Source organism: Onychomys torridus, chromosome 8 (genome assembly GCF_903995425.1).
Source record: "Onychomys torridus chromosome 8, mOncTor1.1, whole genome shotgun sequence".
NCBI classification, from domain to species: Eukaryota; Metazoa; Chordata; class Mammalia; order Rodentia; family Cricetidae; genus Onychomys; species Onychomys torridus.
The window spans coordinates 107619571-107641526 of NC_050450.1; the positions used below are offsets into that span (position 1 = coordinate 107619571).

Below are 21956 nucleotides of genomic sequence, written 5' to 3' on the forward strand. Positions count from 1 at the left end.
GTCCACTTTATTTCTCTGAGATTAAATTCTGTCTACCTAGCTTCAGTTCCATACTTACACTCACCTCCTCTCTGTCCCTCTCCTGTCCTCTCGTAACTCCAACTCTGTTCCCATTCTCATCTTCATCCTTGTTCTTCTCCATTCTGGTTCCTTACTGTTCCTCTCCCAGAGTGGTCTCCCCTTACCAGCAGCCGGACTCTTACAATACAATGCAAAACTTCCAAGGTCCCTACAAGAACTGTGATAGCCAGCTTCATTTGCAACCCCAAAAAAGAAGTGAACAGAGGAGGTGGGGTCAGATAAGGCCTGGAATAAATTGGAAAGGGAATTTATGAGCTTTTCCAACACATATATTCTAAATGGTTAGGCAAAATATTATGAGTCTATCATAATGTGCTCAAACTACAATCTTCTAGGTGGTTAGGAAAAGAGTATATAAGTCACTAAAATAAAACTGCCTCTATTTTCCTATGCTGCTGTTTACTAGCAGGGCAGGTAAATCTGCTTGGAGCTAGGAAACCTGCCTTATAGCTACACTGCATCTGGTATGCAAAACCCCCTTTTATTCTGAGTCAGTTGCTCTGGAATGCCGTTTGGGATGTGAGAGAAAGGAGGGTCTGAGCTTCATTTGCACAAGAAACAAAGCTATGTACCTAAATTCCCCTGTCTCCTAGGCCAAGGATGCTTGAGCAGAATTTCAGGTAAAATACACTGTTAAAAGTTCTTGGGGAAGCTATGAGCGCACATGGAATTCATAGCAGGAAGCAGCTGATATATTAAAAGCCAAGTAGCACCAAACACTCCTTGAGATTTGCCTTAATCCTTTGGAGAATGCCTTGGTTTTTCCAGGCATAGTTTTATCAGATGCAGCTGAATTCTTACTATAATCCTGCAGCTCGTAATACCAAACATACAGAGAGATGTGGCTGGAGGTCTTCCAGGCAGTGGTGGCCCCCTGCCTAAGCCTACATCAGCATCCCTGCCCTCCACGTGGTGGTTTTCTGAGTATCTCTTTCCTTGAGGGCTTAAGCCTTGTTTCATTGTTGCCTCCATGTGGATTACAGATAACTGAGCATGGGCTTGGGACCTTGCACTGTGTTTTAGCTTCCCTGCAGGCTCTAAGATGCTGTCTCCTTTTGTTTGATGAGCTGCATTCTGGTCTTGAGAGAGGAAACGCCGAGAGGAGTTCCACTTTGCTGGACTCTGGCCCTGCCACCTTCCGGCAGGTTCTCTAGATTGCCCAGCCCTTCAAGTAGCCCTGCCAAGTGTTCTGTGTGGGGCTCTAATGCACTTTCAGGTACAGAGGACTTAGGTCACGTGGAGGGACCTTGAAAGTCTCTGTCATACACTGGCATGGCACCCTGAGCTGTCAGTTTGTTTATTTCTCATTTTAACAACTGATTAAATCAACTTATGGAAATAGTTAACTTAGTCATCTGCAATAGTGATTTCAGTCTCCATCTTGGTTCCACACTGACAGAAGTATTCTGCTAAACCTTCTTGGAAGGACTGTGTAAGTTAGTGAGGTGCTGGTGGAATCTCACCTCAGAAACTCCTCTTGTATAATATTAGAGGGACCAGCCTTAATATATATTCCAGGGGCTCAGGAGAGAGAACAACACGAATGTCGAGGACTATTTTCAGGAAATAGAATCTCAGCACACCGAGCTCTGAAGTCCACTTGCTTTAATTCCTCTGGCAAAGCATCCTAGTTACACAGCTTAAGTTGTGTTCTCGTGCCTAGCTCCTTTCTTGCCTGATATCTCTCTGTATTCATCTACTGCTCCCTCTGAATTCTATCTTAATTCTCTCATCTTACTTCTGCCTCATCTAGGTCCTTTACATCTTGTTCTTACCCAGCTAGTACTTCCTCATTTGTCTCTTCCTCATCTTCCATCTCGTCCACATGTTTTCTCTGGTCAAAATCCTCCTTATCCCTCTCTGTTCTCCGTCTCTAAGTTCTCTGGAGTCCAGTTATAAACCCTAGAAATCCCCTGGTCCAAGCACAGTCACCAGGCTTGAATTCTACAGGGTTATAAAGGTAGGTAAGAATTTTCCTCAGGCAGTGACCACCAGGCTTTCTTTTACAATCCAGAATGGGAATGGTTAAAGAGGAGGTCAGCTGAGTGCTAATGACCAGCTAGTATTTGAAAAAGGGGGTCTGTGTGCTCAGTCTACATTCCAAGTAGTGGTTAGGTAAGAAGTTAGTTCCAAAAAGTTAGTAAGGCTTTAAGAAAGGAGGGTCTGAGCTAAATTGTGTAAAGCTATTACTTAAGGTCCACCTGACCTAGGGGGTGTCTCCTTGTGGAATTTACCTTAAATCAGGAGACTAGCATGTGGTGGTCTGGACTGTTATTTTGTCAGTTCTTGAAAGTGGCTGAGGGAGATATCTGATTCCAGTGCCGAAAGGGGAGAAACGGATGGGTTGAGGGGGAAGGAAGCCTTTCCTGAGGCTGTTCTCCAAATAACTTGAATGTATATGTCCAGAGTGATCAGTCCACACTGTTAGCCCTTCTTAGGGAAAAATCGATTGGGAAAACTACGAAGGCACACATGAATTTCCTAAGAGAAGACAGCTGATACATAACAAGCCAAATAACACCAAAAGCTCCTTGGAATTTGTCTTCCTCTGGAGGAAATCCTTGATCCCTTCAGGGAGTGGCTTTGCCATAACCAGCTGAGTTCTTATGTTTTCCTGCGGCCCATAGCAAACTCCAAGGTACTTTTCTTGCAGTGCTTCTCAGGATTGGGTCCTGCTATCTGGTCCTTTCACTCTCGGTAGTTTTACTTGGTGCCTCTGTTCACATCCACATTTTCCTCCAGAGACTCCACGTTATAGCTGGAGAGGGACTTTGTATTTAGTGCATCGCCTCTGCTTCCATGGGCATCTTTCCACTGTCTTTAAAGGCAATTGCTGTGACTTTTCCTTGGAGGGAACAGATGAGCAGTGTTCCACAGTGCCCACAACCACTTCTCAGAAGATTGTCTGTTTCTTAACTTGTAGTTCTCAACAGATGAGATAGAAGAGGTCAAACGTGGTTATCAGTATGTGTGGGTTGGGCTCTATTTTCTGCTGTTTCCTTTACAAGTAACCTTTTCTTGCCAAAGGCTAGGTGACCTTCAGAACTTTCACAGTTCTGGCCTTTTGGCACCTCCTCTCCTTTCTGTTCTAACCCCTAACCCCTTTTCTACTCTTCTCTAAGTGGGTGATGACTGACCCTGGCTCATAGTCACATCCTTATCCACAAAGACCCTGGATGTCATTTGTGGTTCCCTTGTCTGTTCATATTCCATACACGAGCTGTGTCTTTCTCAAGGAAGGTTAAGGCATAGTCTTTATTTTGTCTGTATTTTTTGTTATTTATTTATTTATTTATTGTTAGTTTTGAGGCAGGATCTTGTGTAGCCCAGGCTGGCCTTGAACTTGAGTTCCCCTTACCTGAGTCTTCTGAGTAGTGAGATCAAGACACAAACCAGAATGCACAACTCTTATCATGATATGCATTTATACATGCATATAGTGTGTTTTGATCAAATCTGCCTCCTACCATTCCTTTCAGTCCAGTTCCTTCCCTGTTCCCTTCCACTACCTTTCCTTTCCAACTTGTTTTCCCCCTTAAATATTTACTGAGTCCAGTTGGTGCTGCTTGTATGTGCATGAGTTTGAGACTATCTAGTGAAGAATGGTAGCCTCTTGGCCTCCATCCCTGAAGAAAACAGACTCTGTTCCCCGTCAGCCATCAGTCAGCCCAGAGCTCCTCAGATAGAGGTGGGACCTCACAAACTCCTTCCCACCATCCGTGCTGTGACTTTTGCTGGCCTGATTCTGTAGGTCTTGTCCTGCAGCCCTAGTCCCTGTGAGCTTACATATGCACCGTCATTGTCATGTCCAGTGACTACAGTTTGCTTCATATAGCTACTTTTTGTGCTTCTTAAGATTTTCTTTTCAATGACCCTTGAGACTTGGAGAGGGGATGTGACATAGATGTTCCACTTGGAGCTGAGCACCGCACAGCCTGACTCTCTTGACACTGACTGAGTCTGGGTCTATAGTAATTGCTGTCTATTGCAAAATGAAACTTCTGATGAAAATTAAAATGCACTAATCTATAGGTGTAAAGATAAGAACTTAGAGAGCAGTTTGTTATATGTCCTTTAGCAGAATAATAATAGTAGGCTCTTCAATAGGACCCATGACCTAAGCAGCCATGGGTGGGGTTTTGGCCCAATTAATGGTACCAAACATGGTTTTTGTCTTATAGAGTGGATTTTAAATCCAGTCAAAAACATAACACTCAAATATAATACTCATGGCACTGTTGTACCACTGCATGTCTTGCCAGGTGAGTTGCTCTTGTGGCTTGCAGGGCTCACAGCTGCGTAAGACTGTTGATGACTTCTTTGCCCTTTAGTAATAGCACTTTTCCACTATCAGTGCCAGACAGTGGGGAGGAAGCAGCCACCTTGATCTCCCCGTGTTCTGTGATGTAAGTGTTGTCTCTTCAGCTGTAGGGTCTTAACTATTGTTCTGGAAGGTAACCAAGAGTGACAGTCGAAAATATCTTCAGCAAAGTAGCGGGATACAAAATTAACACACAAAAAAATCAGTAGCCTTTCTATGTACCAAGAACAAACATACTGGGAAAGAAATCAAGGAAACAATCTCATTCATCATAGATTAAAACAAACAAACAAAACCAAAACCTTGGACTACATCTAACCAAGAAACAAATTCTAACTTGTGTAATGAAAACTGTAAGACACTGAAGAAAGAAACTGAAGAATTTACCAGAAGATGGAAGGACCTCCCGTGCCGACAGATTGGTAGGATTAATATTGTGAAAATGGCCATCCTGCCAAAAGCAATCTCCAGAGTTAGGGCACGCCCCATCAGAATGCCAATGCAGTTCTTCACAGAAATTGACAAGACAATTTCAAAATTTATACGGAAACACCAGGACCCAGGATAATAAAAACTTAACGCTAAACAATAAAAATGCTGCCAGTGGTATTGCTATTCATTATGTTATTTCTTTTTAAAAATCAAACAATGCAAGTTTACTGAACTGTATTATATGGAAACATACACATTACTTTTTAAGATCATATTATAATGTCCACCCAGGCAAACCTCTCACTGTTTTCACAGTTTATAGAACAGGCCTCAATGACCCTCTACACACCAGGCTCTGCTCTTTCATCTTCTACTGGGAATTTGCCATTAAAAAAATAGTTAAGTGGAAGGGAACCAGAGACTCTGGTCTCCATTATTGGCTTCAGCATCCTCAGTACATTACCAGACTTATCTCTGCCCTGTCCCAAACTCAGTTCACCTGCAAGTTAGCCCAAGGTTTTTGTTTGTTTGTTTGTTTTTTTGTTTTTTTGTTTTTTTTGCCAGAGCTGAGGACCGAACCCAGGGCCTTGCACTTGCTAGGCAAGTACTCTACCACTGAGCTAAATCCCCAACCCTGTTAGCCCAAGTTTTAACAAGTCAGCTTTCAGAACAGTTTAACTGTCAGCTCTGGTCTTGGAAGCTCAGGTGTGTGTGTGGCTCTAACTTTGGCATCTCTGTGTTGTGGTTTCCCAGTCTGGGGTCTTGAGCCCCAGCCTTATTATTTTAATTAGATATGCTGCAGGATTCCAGGTGTCTGGGGAGGCTTTCCCACACCGACTATGGGTTTTCCCTTTCCTGTTTATAGTTTTCCTTGCACATCTTTTCTTCCTTCTTTGTGGGTTCCCATAGCAGCTTGATAACTTTCATAAATACCTCGCTAGATGTTTCCTTGGTTGTACTGAATGTGAGACTGGCTCTGGGGAGACATGAGTGTCTGCTGCGGTAAGTTCAAGTCCAACATCTCTGTGTTTCTCTGGTGTGCTGGCCAGTTCCCACAGTGAGGTTCCACAGGGTTCCTCCTGAGCTAGTTCTCACCTGTTTAGCCTGTTTTGTTACTGAGATTTTTTTTTTAGTCCTGACTGTTTGTTGTTTGTGTCTGTAAAGACGCTGGTGTTCATTTCAGAGCCTCATCCCTAGGCATTCATTCAGTGTCCATTGGACAGTGGGAGAGGACTGTGTGGAGTCAGACACCACTTCCATCTCTTATAACTTTGCCATTGCTGCTGTGGATGCTGCAGGCCCTTGTTTGAATAAATTCTCTATGAAGAGGTTTTCAGGGCAGTCCCTTCTGGTTTTCAGAAGAGTCCCTTCTGGTTTTCAGAAGAGTCCCTTCAGTGTTTGACTTGTATCAACATGTGACAGGCAGTCTTTAATTCATGTCCAATGTTATAGTTGTTCGTAGTGAAAACATACCACACTCTCTTCATACTTTTTAATGCAAAAGCTTGAGGCCAACTGTACAAGGCCCACAGCTGCTCCCAGAGTGTGACAAGTATCTCCTTTCTCTTTCCACCACAGGCTCGGTACAAACAGAGCCTCGATCCCACTGTGGATGAAGTCAAGAAGCTCTGCACATCCCTGCGCCGGAATGCCAAGGAGGAGCGGGTCCTCTTCCACTATAACGGTCATGGGGTGCCCAGGCCTACTGTGAATGGAGAAGTCTGGGTCTTCAACAAGGTGGGCCTGCCCTCAGCCTCCTCTCTGCTTCCCCAGAAGGCTTGTCAGCTTGGGTGTTACCTGAGCTCTCCTGGGTAGCCTTTGCTGAATCCTGGGTTTTTGATCCATCCAGCCCTTGGAGAAGAGTGACACATGGCATACACCAGGCCAGCAGCCAGCGTATCTGGTTGAGAATGATCAGGCATGGGAGTCATTTCTTTTGGAGGATGTATTGACGAAAGAATCATAAGACTGCATGTGTTCGTGTTTTGTCCCCAGTAAGAGGCGAGATGCTCACAGTTGTGAGTTGGCCCTCATGTAGTCTTTCCAGTATGAACAGTGGCAGTGTTTCTCTGGTTCCTGAGTGTCAGAGAACCAGCAATTTCTTAGCAAATGAAAGTATTCGGAGTATTCTAAAGAGCTGATGTCCAGCTGCCACGTGGGCCACCTAGCCTTTCTGAAGGTTAGATGATGAAGGAAGGGATACCTCTGCCCCATCCTGAACTGAGAAGTGCATTTCATACATTCTGCAGTAGAGCAGCCTGCCACCCTGTTCTTACTCCGCTGCTCTACATGACAGTAGCTCTGGATGTATGCGGTGGCCTCTTAAACTCCCGAGCTTTGATTTCTTTTTTGGGTGGGTGAGGACTCCAGCAAAAGTGAGTTTAGAGTTCATTCGAACCAATCATGGCAGAGGCTGCTTCATTGTTCTTCCTGCAGGTTAAAAGCACGAAGTATATCACTGGCCACTCACGCGCTTTCAGGTAGAGAGCTTCCAGCCAGTGTCCACATTCTATTGTTCCTGAACTGTTAGCCAGTGACACTGCAAAGGGGCCTGTGAGTAGGTTTTAGACCCTTTCCCCAAATGTGTAGTGAACAGGAGCCTAAAGTACCAGACCCAGTTAGTTCCCTCTGCAGGGGTAGTGCCATACCTCTCTTATATAGTCTAGGTACCCACCTTCCATTTCTATGCATAGATTCCATTCACATTATATATTCTAGATTTGTGGGGGCTGGTACACACATTCCACAGCATACATTTAAGGCCAGAGGACAACTTTGAGAGTCAGTTCTTTCTTTCTAACACGTGGGTCCTGGGAACTGAACTCAGGCTATCAGGCTTGACAGCAACAGAATGAGATCCAGGACAGGAACCAAAACTACACAGAAAAACACTGTCTCAAAAAAAAAAAAAAAATTAATAAAAGGGTGGGGGGGGCAGGATTAATAACAATTGTACTTTTACCCTCAGTGGGAACCAGGACAACATCAGTGTCAGTTATATAGATTTTCAGCAATAATAAAGGTTGGTGGATAAGCAAGGGCACATGCTCAGCTATGTTCATATCAGCATTGTTTGTAATAGCCAGAACCTGGAAATAACCTAGATGCCCTTCAACTGAAGAATGGATAAAGAAAATGTGGTACATATACACAATGGAGTACTACTCAGCAGAGAAAAACAGTGACATCATGAGGTTTGCAGGCAAATGGGTGGATCTTGAAAAAAATCATCCTGAGTGAGGTAAACCAGACTCAGAAAGACAAACATAGTATGAGTTTGTACTCATAGGTGGATACTAGATGTAAAACAAATATGACTAGACTGCTACTCACAAATCCAGGGAGGCTACCTAGTGAAGAGGACCCTCTTGCTAGCCCATTTAGGAAAGAGGCAGAATTGAAAGGAATATGTTATTATGGACCACTGGGGACTTGGCAAAGGAGACTTGGGAGCCCTGTGTGCCCTCCACAATCTCATTCCCTTCTCATCCTTCCTTTCTACATATTGCCATTAGGCCACAGAGGAATCTAACTAAGCTTCTTATTTTTTATATCTGCAAACAGGATCATTTCAGGAAGGAAGGGTTTATTTTACTGTGTGTGTGTGTGTGTGTGTGTGTGTGTGTGTGTGTGTGTGTGTATGCTCAAAATGTACATAAAATTTTTGTGTGTGTGTATTTGTGTTTAGGGTATGTGTGTGCTTTATAGTCTTTCTTATGTGAATACATGTGGGAAGTCAGAGGTCAATGTGGATTGTCTTCAGTTGATCTCCCTCTTTTATTTTTTTGAGACAGGGTCTTTTCTGAATCTAGGGCTCACTGTTTTGGTTAGATTGCCTGGCCAGGAGTCCTTCAGAATCTTGCAGTTTCTGCCCCACAGTGCTAGGGTTACAGACATGTACCACTGTGTCTGGCTTTTACATGAGTGCCAGAAATCTGAGCTCAGCTCTACATGCTTGTGCAGCAAGCCATCTCCTTAATGCCTATTTTGGTTTATGACATCATGGCAGGGAGACATGGTAACAAGTGACTTGTGGTAGTTGAAGTGTTCAGCAACTATTTGTTAACCAGTACCACCTAGAAGCAGCAAACCAGGGCCAGAAGTGTCACCAGGCTATAACCCTCAAGCCCTACCCCAGTGACCACAAGTCACTCAACTAGTCCCCAGATCCCCAGCTTCCTAAAACATCACCACTAGCTAGGTGCCAATGTAGTTGTTGTTTTTTACTTTTTACTCTTTGCTCTTTGGGGGCCCACCACCCAGCTCCCAAATAAACACACAAGGAGTTTTATTCTTTCTTATGAATGCTCAGCCCTAGCTTGGCTTATTTCTAACCAGCTTTCCTTAACTTTAGTTATCCCATCTATCCTTTGCCTCTGGGCTTTTACCTTTCTCTATCTCTGTATACTCTTTACTTCTTACTCTGTGGCTTGCTGTGTAGCTGGGTGGCTGGCCCCTAGAGTCCTCTTTCCTTGCTCCCTCCTTTATCTTCTTTCCCCCCCCCCTGATTTCTCCTTCTATTTATCCTCTCTTCCTGCCAGCCATGCCTATCCTTTCTCCTGCCTTGCTATTGGCCATTTAGCTCTTTATTAGACCAATCAGGTGTTTTAGACAGGAAAAGTAACACACCTTCACAGAGTTGCACAAATGCAACGTAAAAGAATGCAACACATCTTTGCATCATTAAACAAGTTGTTCCACAGCATAAACAAATGTAACACATCTTAAAATAATATTTCACAACAGACCAATCTTTGAAACACATGAGTTTCTTAAGGACATTTCAAATTCAAACCATAGCATGGGTCCCAGGTAGTTTTAAGTTGATTCACTGAGACCATCCTGTGTGTGAAAATACAGGGGCTTGGTTTTTCCTTTTGGGAGATGTAGACTCCCTCAGTTGCAGATATTGGGTCTGGGCATTAGTGGATTAGGATTGAGCATAGACACAGACACAGAGTTCCAGGGTTTCTTCTTGTTGGATTGAGACCCTCTCCATGGTTTACTGTGTGTGCTTTTCTGTTTCCTAAAGATTCATCGCTGAGGAACCACCAGTGCTGCACTGTGTCTTCTCACTCCACAGCTGTATGGTGTGCTGTGTGTTGCCTGTCCCCCACATTCTTTATGCAGGGCAGCATCAGATGGTCTTCTCTCTGTCCCAGACACCTCCTTTCTCACTGTTTTGGTTGTGTGTGGAAAAGATACATTTGTTAAAACTAAGATTTCCCTGGAACCTGTTGAATGTGAGTGCTGTTGACTGCTAGCCTCACAGCCTTTCTTCTTGGATGTCTCCTTTGTCTTACCATTTGTTGGAACTCTATATTCTACACAGAAACTCTTCATCATCCTATGAACTATGGCTGTCTTCTCTAAATTTAGGATTAGTTTTCATTCTGTTTTCAGTGTCCTATGATGGACAGGGGTTCTTTGTGCTGGACGGGTCATACTTGCTATTCTTTCAGGGCCAACTGCATCTCACCTAAGCCTTCCTCAAGGTTTTGTCCTTTAATCAATTGTAGTTAGGTCTCTAATGTACCCAGAACTTTGTAGCCTATGTAGTATGAGGTGGGATCTGGATTCGTCCTCACAGTCCCTTGCTGCCTCCCCATTCATGCCAGCTTTGACCTGGGTCAGGCATCTTCAGCTTTGGGGTGTGTTCTGTGCCAATTGGATGTCTTGGTTTTCAGCGTTTCTTAGTTTAGGGGGACACAGGCACCCTTTGTTTTTTTGTTGATGTTTTGGCTAATCTTGGCCTTTTGCTCTAATAAGAAAATACTAAATCCATTTGTTTGTTTCCATAAGAAGACTCGTGGGGCTGGAGGGATAGCTCAGCAGTTAGAGCACTTGCTTCTCTCCATAGTCCCTGAGTTTAGTTCTTGGCAGACACATTGTGCCTCACAATCACTTGTAACTCCAGCTTCAGGGGATCCACTCCCCACTTCTGGACTCCACAGGCACCTATGTAAATGTGGCGTAAATACATTCTCTCTCTCTCTCTCTCTCTCTCTCTCTCTCTCTCTCTCACACACACACACACACACACACACACACACACAGGTAAGTAAGTAAGAATTAAAGTAAATCTTAAGAAAAAAATCTTGACGAATTATGTCATATTTATGGCTACAGATTATTACTGTATTAAGTCTTTCAAACTGTGGTCTTTTAAAGTATCTGTCAGTATATGATACAGTTTTCTTCATAGGAGTCTATGTTTCTTTATTTTCTTACTGGGGTATATGGGAAGCCTGGTCCCCACACTCTCACAGATTCTCATAGTTTGTCAGTGTGTGCTGTTGCTTTTCCTGATTGATGATGTCATTTTCGAATGAGTGTTTTTATTTCTTCCCCTCTGCTTTGTGCCTTGTATGTACTTGTTTTACAGTGCTAGCTGTTAGTTATTTAGCGGCTCTCTTCCCCCGTGAGGAACACGTCCCGAACACAACAAATCCACAGAAGAGCTGTTTATTAATATAGGATAGGAAGAGACGTGACAGGCCTGTGTGAAGCACACACGTGAGTGAGGAGAGGAGAGAAGAGGAGGAGAGGGGAGAGACCTGTGCAACATGGCGCCAGCTTTTTAAAGAGTGAGCCGCGCATGCGTACAGGACCACATACGCGTAGATTACATGGCCCCTCGCGCTTTACACAACCATGTAAAGCCACGGAGTCCTAGTCACGCGAGATGTTCTGACCTGGAAATGGCTCTTTTGAACCGGAAATAACTAGGCGGTCCGCCGGGAAAGCACAACCGTGTGGACATGTTGTGATTTCCTATCACTAGCCTCCAAGAGAAGGAAGCCATGATTGGGGTGGGCACCTTGTCTCCTCTGTTAGGAGTACTTGGTTCCTGTGAGGTCTGCAGGAGGCTTTTTGTGGGGAAGGGAAGGATGGAAACATTTCGTTGTTGTTGTTGTTTTGTTTTTGTTTGTTTGTTTGTTTGTTTGTTTCTTTTTTTGAGACTGTCCTGGAACTCGCTTTGTAGACCAGGCTGGCCTCAAAATCAAAGAGATCTTCCTGCCTCTGTTTCCCAAGTGCTGGGATTAAAGTCATGCACCACCACTGCCTGGGGAAACAATTATTTATCTGTTTAAGAACTTTACTACCTCGATGTCAGAAATCATGATCAGAAATCATGAATGGATGCTGATTCTTCCAAAGCCTTTGTTGTACTAGTGTCAGAGTAAAAAAGATCTGTTCCTACTTGTTTTGTTTTTAATTATGAGTAGATGTTGACTTTTCTAAAGTCATTGTTTGCAGTGAGCTGCAAAAATATATTATAGAGATCCAGCTGTATATAATAAGCTATACCTTGACCAACCAAAGTATCCTTTATTTTTTATTTTTTTAATGATTTATTTATTATGTGTACAGTATTCTGCCTGCATATGTGCCTGCTTTCCAGAAGAGGGCGCCAGATCTCATTACAGATGATTGTGAGCCACCATGTGGTTGCTGGGAATTGAACTCAGGACCTCTGGGAGAGCAGTCAGTGCTCTTAACCTCTGAGCCATCTCTCCAGCCCCAAAGTATCCTTTAAGAGGAAGCCATTTATCAAGGAATATTTGGTGTTATTTGGCTCATTTTATATATCAGCTGTCTTCTGCTGTGAAATTCTTGTGCTATGAAGCCATTTGGCAAACAGTGTAGCTTCTCAGACCTTCTGCTGATCCATTGGGTAACTAACACCCCTACAGGGCCTAAGAGACAGGTGGCTGTAGATGCATAACTTTGTTTCTTGTGCAAATGAAGCTCAGACCATCCCTTACCTTCAGGCCTAGTAGCATTGCAGAGCTATTGACTCAGGACAATAGGCTTTTTGCATAACCAGGTGCAGTAAAGACTGTGGCAGGATTCCTGGCCAGAGCAGAGTCACAGGGAGAGAAAGAAAAAGGCAGTTTCTGTAGGTGGTAGGCAGAGCCATGTGGCCAGAGAGAAGAGAAGGCAGAATTTCTCAAGAGCCAGGGGTAAGGAGCTAGGAAGGAAAGATGGAGGACGAGGGAACAAAGGACACTGATGAGGTCAAAAGCATAGTAGCTTAATTAGGACTATGAGAAGACAGGAAAAGTAGGTACAGAGAGGAGCTGAATGTGAGGATGGAGCTGAAGCTGTGTAAATAGAAGTTTGTTGTAGAGAAATAAAGTAAACGGGCAAAAGAACATGGTGTACATAGATTCTTTTCCCTCAGATAACCTCCCTTACCCCCACCCTGGATGTAGTGTCTTCCCCAGGACTCTGGAAGGAATCTTTGCAGGGCAGGCCCTTGGGACAATTCCATTAATTGTTTACATGTATTTCTGTTAAGACTGGCAGAATGCTTTTTCTCCTGAAACTGATACAGTGCTACTTGATGACATGTGACCCTGTTCAGTGCTGCACACCTGTTCTTGGCTATTTGTCACACATGGTTTTATCCAGCTTGCTGAGATTTGTTTTAAATCTTTGTTTCTGGTGAGCTCTTCCTAGAGTAAATTTGTCTGGCTTGAGTAATCAATGTTCTGTGGCCTGAGAAAACGAATAGGGAATTTTTCTTCTGCATTTGTAAGATTTGAAGCATTTGACTTCTCAGGGCTAGGTTGTTGTGAAGTCTCTGGCTGCTGCTCTGGGGTCTTTCGTGGTTAGAAGTGGGTGCTCATTTCTTCTAACCCTTTCAACAGTTCAACACAGCTTTTGAATTTGTTGACACATGTTGCTCAAAGTACCCCTTGCCACCATGTTTGTCTAGGTAGTGGTGGGGTGTGTGTCTGTCCTTAGGGCTGAGCACACAGGCTGTCTTTCTGTTCTTTGTCACTCTAATGAGGGCCACATGTACCTTCATCAGTCTTGTCAGGAGTCCAGCTGTGACCTTTGAGATGCTCCAGAAGGTGGACAGAGCAGTGACACCTCACATATGTGGGATGTGCTCTGTGGAGCATAGTGTCTGTTAGAATTCCTTGCCACTCCCCCAGCTACATGACCACACATGCGCAGTTCAGTAGCCAAGTAAGGGGCCTTGCATCCTATGTAATCAGTGCACTGCATGGTTAAGCAGTTTATGTGCATGCGTGGCGCAGCTCCATAAGCCCATATGTGCATGTGCAGGAGAATCCATAAGAAACAGATCACAGACTCTCCCTTTCCCTCCCCCTCCATGCACATGTCTTCCACAGGCCTGATCACATTCTCTTGTGTCCCTCTGTTCTCCTAATAACTCTTATAGTGGGTTTTGTCATACCTTGTGGCTTTTCTTGCGCAGTAACAGCGCTGCTTAATGAATAGCATTATGCCACTGCATAAAAACCAGCTGTGTTCCCTGAACACTCAATTCATGACACTAGGAGCATGGGTGTTTTTGACCTAAGCACAGTATTTATTGTTAAATTACCAGGGGCGCCACCACCAGTTCCACAGTCTGGTTTCATAAAGCACCCACACTCACATCTTCCTCCAGCCATCCACAGAATCTGCCAGGGCTCACGCCTGTGCCCACTCTCCAGACTGATTGGTCTCTGTCACTGTGTGCTAGCCTTCTGGTCCCCAATTTCTCTCCTGACTTTAGCTGCCTTTAAAGTGAAGTTTTAATTTAATGACTTCCTTTAATGAGTTAGCATAGTTTGGATCAGTCTTTAAGACATTAGTAGGCCTTCACTTGTGAAATGCTTTATTGATTATACAGAGAGTTAACAGTCTGGAGCCTCCTGTTAGAGTCTGGCTCTGTTGTCTGCAGTTGCCAGGACTGATGAGCCACTAGAGTACACTCTCACTGGCTATGCCCTGATTTCCGATAAGGTCACTGTTATTGGGCAGTCTGTAGTTCTCACAGATGTGCATGCCGTTCACCTAGCATTAGTGCCGGGCAGACTTCATTCATTGTCCTCAGCCCGTGCTCCGCCTCTCCACTGCTCTTTCCTCCCTTGCTCCTCCCCTCCCTTGCTCCTCCTCCTTCTTTTTTTTTTTTAAGTTTTATCTTTTTCAGAATGTACTAGAGTTGGTGTCATCTAGTGTGCACATAGCTTTCAGAGAGGCCTCACTTGCCTACTAACCAGTTGTAGTCAAGGCTCTCCAAGTCTTCTGGCTAGATCGCTTAGTTCTTTTTCTTTTACCAATAGGTAATTCTGCATTTTGCATTTGGCTCTGAAATAGCTCGGTGCCTTCTGACTCTTTCCTTGGTTATGAGTAATACTGTTTATACTTCTGCTCAGAGATTATTGATTTTGAGACAGGTTTTCATGCAGCCTAGGCTGGCCTTGAATTCATGGGTCTTTCTGCTTCTGCTTTCTGACTTGGGATTTTTAATGTTTGATATGGATTTAAGTTTTCAGTTCATGATTGCTGGTGTACATGGTCAGAGTATGTTTAGCTTTGTACTGCAAGACTTTGTTGCAAGGTGTCTGTGCCATTTGCATTTCCACCAGGATTGAGCGAAAGCTCCTTTTGGTTCATGTTTGCCTGCATTGGCACTGTCAACATTCTGGATTTTAGCCATTTTGCACAATGTGTAGTGGTATCTTGTTGCTGTTGAGTTTATAGCTCTTAGTAGTCCTGACGTGTGGCAGGGTAGTGTTCAGCGTTTCTTCGTGCGCCTGACTGTGAGCTCTTGTCTCCCTTGCTAAGGTGTCTGCGTAGGTCTGTTTTACTCTGTGTGTGTAGCTGCTCTGCTCAGCCACATTCTGGGCTTGCCCACTTTAAAAACAAGAAGCTACTTGGCTTGTTGAGCTTTAATAATTCCTTATACCTCTTAGACATTAGTTCTTTATCAGATGTATTTTGTATGTGTTTTCCGTTTGTGGCTTGTCTTTATTAATAGTGGACATTGTTTTTATTACTAAAGAGTTCAGATCAGTTACTCCTTAGAATGTCTGGGTTCTGATTTAGTTTCTTTGCTTCTTTGTGAGTTTATGTCAGAATCAGAAAAGCAAGTTGAAAGGTACAGGTATAACTCAAGACCGGTCCAAGTAAAGACAGTAGGTCTTTTTCATTGCTGAGTTGCTCATAGCAAGCATGTGATCTTATTAACAATGGCCAAGTACACTTGACCATGAGAAATACCACTGGGAATGAAGTGAGGTGTTTCTGTGTGTGTCCAGAAGAGAAGAAGGAAATATAGTCACTACCTACCTGGGTGTATGGATGCTGAAAAGTGATAGTTAAAACTTTTTCAAAAAGAAAACTCCAGGCAGAACATCATTTTTCCTATTTAAAAAGATCTTAATGGAAAAGATCTGAAGAGTGTTATTGGTCATCCTGATTTACTAAGAAGTGCTGCAACATTCACCCAACAAGTATAAAAACCACAGTTTTATGGTGAATTATGCCTATAATTCTAGCATTCTGGAGGCTGGGACAAGAGGATTATGATTTTGTAACCCTTCAGTCACAGTGGGCACTGTGGTAGACTGCTGTAGAGGTAGAGATGGAGGGTGTGGCAGACTCTAACCTAACCAGGTGTCATATGAACAGTCATGTGCTTTCTGATTCTTGAGTGTACCAAATGCCAGCTCCTTCTCCTCTTTAGTCCTCTGTAACTTCCCTGTGGTCTTCTGTATGTATCTGGTTTTCCATAGCAACAAGGTCTTTGTGTTCGGAGACACTAGGTTCCTAGCATCTAAGAGGGCTCATCTCATCTAGGTCAGCCCCAGTCAGTGTATAGTTGGTCATAAAAGCAGATTTGTCTCTGGTGCAAAGATCTTTTTTTTCCCCCCCACTGTGTTGTCCTGTTGATTGATCCTTTCATTGATTTTCTGTTTTCATGTGATTGTCCACCTGAGATAGACTAGTATTTGTCTAGGTACAGATAACATAAAACCTCAGTAATACTGTGCAGGCCTGTTGCTAAATCCATTAGCCTTATAATCTACTCACTGACCACAGCGAAGCTAGTGCTATTATAAATAATACACTGTAGGGAAAGGTAATATTTAAAATACTTGGAACATATTTGTCTGAGCTATACACTTTTCTATGTAAATCACCATTATCTGCCCCTAGTTCTTCCCTACACAAGTCAAACTTGTGTAGAAAACCAGGTTCAGCCCTTGATTGTCCTTGGCTTCCTCGTCTGTCAGGCAGTTAGCACCCACAGCTATAGCCACCAGCAATTGAGGTGCAGCATTGGTTGTGGAGAAGCATCAATCTGCTCTTTGAGTACTTCTAACTAGTTTTTAAACCCCTCTTTTCTTTGTAGAAAATGGATTTTCCCACTCAGCACTCCTTTTTCTTTGCTCTACACAATCCAACATGATTTTCTGATCAACAAGCTATTTCTGATCTTTGCTTATGCACCCAATAAGCTAGAGCCACTTCACCTAGAAGGGCAGGCTGTGTCTCTGCTCACCTCTTCTTGATGCATTGAACACTGGAGTTTTTGTGGCTTTACGTTTTAGTTTAGGATACTTTTAAAGTTTTGTTTTGTTTACATCCAGCTTGTGTCTCCTTCCAGAAATGCCATCAGAGGCTGGACCTGCTCTTCACAGTGTCTCTCACAGTGTCTGACTGCTTTAGACATAAGGAGATAAGACATCATGGAGACCACACTAAAACCAAAGACTGATTCCTGCTAGTTACTGGTCTTTGAGTCAAATTAGAGAAAAACCACTGAGTGTGTCAGCATGATGAATGGGTGATGAATGGGCCCTTTGAAAGGAGCAGAGCCCAGTTTAGCAGTAAGCTCCCTTCCTTCCAAGGGACTCCTGTAGGAGGTGAGTCAGTGATCAAGTCCTCAAAATGAGAGCCCTCTACTGGGGGAGTGGGAGGGCTTAGACTGTGAGGAACAACACAGCTTGCAGTGTTAGGAGAGAAAGCACTCTGTGCCATGAGAACCTGGACTCTACCAAGGATTAGAAGGGGCAGAAGATGAGACAGGGTGCTGGGGGAAGGGGTGGCCAGGTGGTGTCTGAGATCCTGCCCTCCTCCAATGCTTGATAGATGGATTTGGGAAGAGAGCAAGAGGAAGGCCAGCGTGGGACAAAAATGGTAATATACTAAAATCCAGCTGCCAAGGTGAACTTGAGTGTTGAGGAAGTCGGTGGTGGACAGTGTGGTGGACTGTAGATGGAGGTGGAGGAAGCAGCTGAGGGCTGGATTGTGACCAGAATGAAACAACAGGAAGAAAAAGGGGCTGGTGGTCATCTGTGCCTGGGTAGTATGTTGGCCCTGGGCTGTGAATGTGCACTTAGAAGAAGAGGGACAGGTGGTGTTGGGTCCCCAGCATGTGGGCATCAGGGGAAGATCCACAGAGGTGTCAATGTGGTCTTTGGAACAAAAGTAAAGGCAGGCCCTATTGTAAGCACATGTGACTTTATAAGAAGGAAGGCCAGAACTCCAGGAAGAAGCCTCAGCAGATGCCTGCATACCAGCATCCTAGAGCTGTGAGGAAGTACATTTGTTTATCAGTGACCCAATTGATGATATCCTGTCACAGCAGCAGGAAACACCCTGCCAGAGAGGCAAGAGAAATGAGGAAAAATGTGGAGGAGGCTGGGAGGGACCACTCAGTGATACAGGGAGGTGCAGTTTCCATCCATCTGGAGTTTGGGCCTGTGACAAGAAAAGCTGTCCTGTTGTAAAGACAGGCCCACATTAGCTGGGTCTCTGCTGCTCAAGCGGGTCTCTCTCTGGCTGGTTCCTGACTGTGGCAGGGTGTGTTTGCATACCTGCTCTCTGAGGAGCTCCCTACCACAGTTGTTCCCTGGATGTTCAGTAGCCAGCAGTATGTGAGGATGGCCCAGAAATGCTGGGTATCATGAAGTGGTACTTGTAAGGCGGACATGACTGTCAGTGACTTCCACATTGAACTTCAGGGCCTTAGAGTCCTAACACTGAGGGTGCTGACATTGTTGTTGTTGTTGCTGCCTTTGCCTTCTCTTCCTTACCGTTGAGGAACCGTGCACTCCATGAGCAGCTACTGATATGAAGTCACAACATGCCCACACGGTTGGGCATGCCCGGCGGAACTAGACACTCCCGCCTAGGTATTTCCGGTTCAAAATAGCCATTTCTGGGTCAAAACATCCTGCGTGACTAGGACTCGTGGCTTTGCATGGTTGCTTAAAGCGTGCGCAGCCATGTAATCTACGCACATGTGTGGAGTAGCCACATGCATTCCTGTACGCATGTGCAGCCCACCCTTTATAAAGCCTGCACCATTTTTGCACCGATCCCTTCTCGCTCCTTTCTCTTGACCACATGTGTTTCCCACAGGCCTGTCATGTCTGTCTCTTTCTATCCTATCTTAATAAAAAACTCTTCTATGGATTTGTCGTGTTTCGGGACATGTTCCTCACGGGGTAAGAGCGCCAAATAACTAACAACTACAAATACTGTTCTCGTGATTACACGTACACACATGCACACACAGACACAAGCACATATAGTTGGTGTGTTTGCCTTTTACATGACATCGTCGCTATAATAGACACTGCCTCTTCCTTTTTACATGATGTCGTCGCTATAATAGACACTGCCTCTTCCTTTTTACATGACATCGTCGCTATAATAGACACTGCCTCTTCCTTTTTACATGACATTGTCGCTATAATAGACACTGCCTCTTCCTTTGGTATGGAGTAGACAGTTAGCTGCTGCTTCTGTTGAAAGACAGATCATATAGTTTTGTTTTGTTTTGTTTTTTGAGGCAGTTTCTCTGTATAGCCCTGGCTGTCCTGGATCTCTCTCTGAAGACCAGGCTGGCCTTGAACTCAGAGACCTGCCTGCCTCTGCCTCCCGAATGCTGGGATTAAAGGTGTGCAAAACCACTGCCTGGCTGATCATGTAGGTTTTAAAATATGCATTTGTTGGATAGATTTATTTGTGACTTTTATAATTATGTCACCCACACCAGACATTATCATTTGTTGAAATAGTTACTTTGCAGGAATGCAGAAGAGTCCAAGACAGAAGCCTTAATTTTATTGTGAGCTTTCCCCCTCTCTTTTTAGAATTTCTTGCATTTGCTTACAGTAGTAGAAGTCCTTTAGCAAAAATTCTGTTTCTTTAGAGAAAGCCTGGGCACTGTCAGCATTTCCTTTTCTTTATAAATGTATAAAGAAATTCTTTGGTGCTGAAAAGTAGAGTTACCTTCATCCACATTTTAACAACTTTTTAAATAAGATGTTTCTAGAGCCACTAAAAACTACATTTGCAAGACAGTTGCTGCTGTATTCCTCTGATTGTAGGAGAAGGGAGTTAGGGATTGGGTAGATACTGTGTGTGATTAAGCCTGCTCAAGGACCTCTCTTTGTTTTCTTCAGGTGGACCCTCACCTTCCCCACCTCTTTCCACTCTGCCCCCTCTCCCCTCCATTTTGCCAGCTGCGCCAGCTGTCCTTTCTTCTGTGCCCCTCTGCCATGTGGGGCTTGTGCAGATGCTGTGGTCTACACTCTTCCCTCCTCGCTATTTGTTTGTTTTATAATGAATGATATCACAGTTCATGTCTTAGATAGCTTGCTTTTTCCATTCTCACTTGTGCTTGTAAGTGCAGTCACTCCATTGTATTGTGACCCCTTCCTGTTGAATGAGCAGAGCTGATGTTGGTGTTTAACTCTGCATTTCCCTTGCAGAGCTCTCAGGTGTGACCCAAGCCTCTGGGAGGCAGCATGTCTGTGGTAAGGAAGGCTGGGCAGTTCTCTGAATGCTCTGAGCTTTAGCTACTGTGCGCTTGGGTGTTCATGAGCCAAGTCTGCGGCTACTGCACTGTAACATGATTGGTTTTTGTTTGTTTGGTTGGTTGGTTTTTGTTTTGTTTTGTTTTTGAGACAGGGTTTCTCTGTGTAGCTTTGTGCCTTTTTCCTGGAACTCACTTGGTAGCCCAGGCTGGCCTGGAACTCACAGAGATCCACCTGCCTCTGCCTCCCGAGTGCTGGGGTTAAAGGCATACGCCACCACTGCCCAGCAACATGATTGTTTTAAATATTTAATTGTACATACTGATTTCATATAGGTTCATTACAGCATTTACTGTTCTTGGAATTCCTGGATATGTGGTTAGAAATACATCCCAATTCTTCTTTGGTTACCTGAGAGCCTTAGCAGCAGCAGACCCCAGCTGTGTTTAATTTAGAACATGTGCTTACATGGGAACAGTGCTTTGTTTCTGTGACAGGCACCTGAGACAGTCGACCTGCTTATTTGGGCCTTTGGCAATACAGTACACTGTGGCAGGACCATGTAGCAGAAGAGATCCATTCACCTCATGCTCAGGAATGAAAGAAAGAGATCAGGACCACACAGTGTCCCAATGGCCTGAGATTTGACACACTGGGGAACAGGTGTTTAGCACTAGATAGAAACTCTAGCAGTTTGAACTTGGTAAAACTGTGAACTTGCTCCCTGACATTAAAGCTAAAAAATGTATTTTCTTTTTGTCAGAAGGTTATTTCCTGAGCCAGCTATCTCTTGACCATAGTACTCAATGTCACGCTCTTAGAAAATCACTTTGGCACAGACAAGGTCTTGTATTGCTCAGGGTTAAATCCACTATCCTCTTGCCTCAGCCTCTCAAGTCCTGGAATTATAGGTGAAGGACACCTTGCCTAGCTAATTTTGCTTGTTTTTGAGTTTATATAAATGTTAGCAAGTGTGGTGCAGCTAACTTTTGCCACCAGGTTCCTGTTTCCAAGGTAGGCCTGTACTGCAGAGTAGCCCTGTGGTTGATTCGGTCAGGTAGATCCTTGGAAAAGGTTCTGTGATTCAGGGATTCTTTCTGCTGTTGCTGACTCCCAGCTTTTTTGAAACAAGGTTTCTCTGTGTCCTGTAGCCTTGGCTGTACAGGAACTCGCTCTGTAGACCAGGCTGGACTCAAACTGACAGAGATCTCTGCCTCCTGAGTACTGGAATTAAAGGTGTATGCCATCACTGCCTGGCTGGTTTTATTTTTTATTTTTATTTTTATAAAGAATCCATCTGTCAGTATATTTGGTTAAATTTTTTTTTTTAAAGGAAGACATGACAAAGTGCATGCATTTTGTGTCAGTCCGTGGAGGCTTTGTTGTACTGTGTAAAGCTGTCAGCTGAACTAGTCTCTGGACCTAACACATGTTCTCACGCACATGCCAAAGCAGGCACCTGTCACACCACAGCATGCTGCTTAGAAACTGGAGCTTTCTCAGGCTGGAGAGATGACTCAGTGGTTAATAGTACTGAGTGC

At 44.1% G+C, this 21956-nt stretch overlaps 1 protein-coding gene across 1 annotated transcript in view; it reads left to right on the forward strand.

The window, feature by feature from the left end:
* Rptor (regulatory associated protein of MTOR complex 1) overlaps positions 1-21956 on the forward strand; it is a 349556-nt gene that overhangs the window by 145543 nt on the left and 182057 nt on the right. The window contains exon 4 of the mRNA XM_036195340.1: positions 6413-6571. Within this exon, the coding sequence (XP_036051233.1) occupies positions 6413-6571 (159 nt within the window). The remainder of the gene's footprint in view (positions 1-6412; positions 6572-21956) is intronic.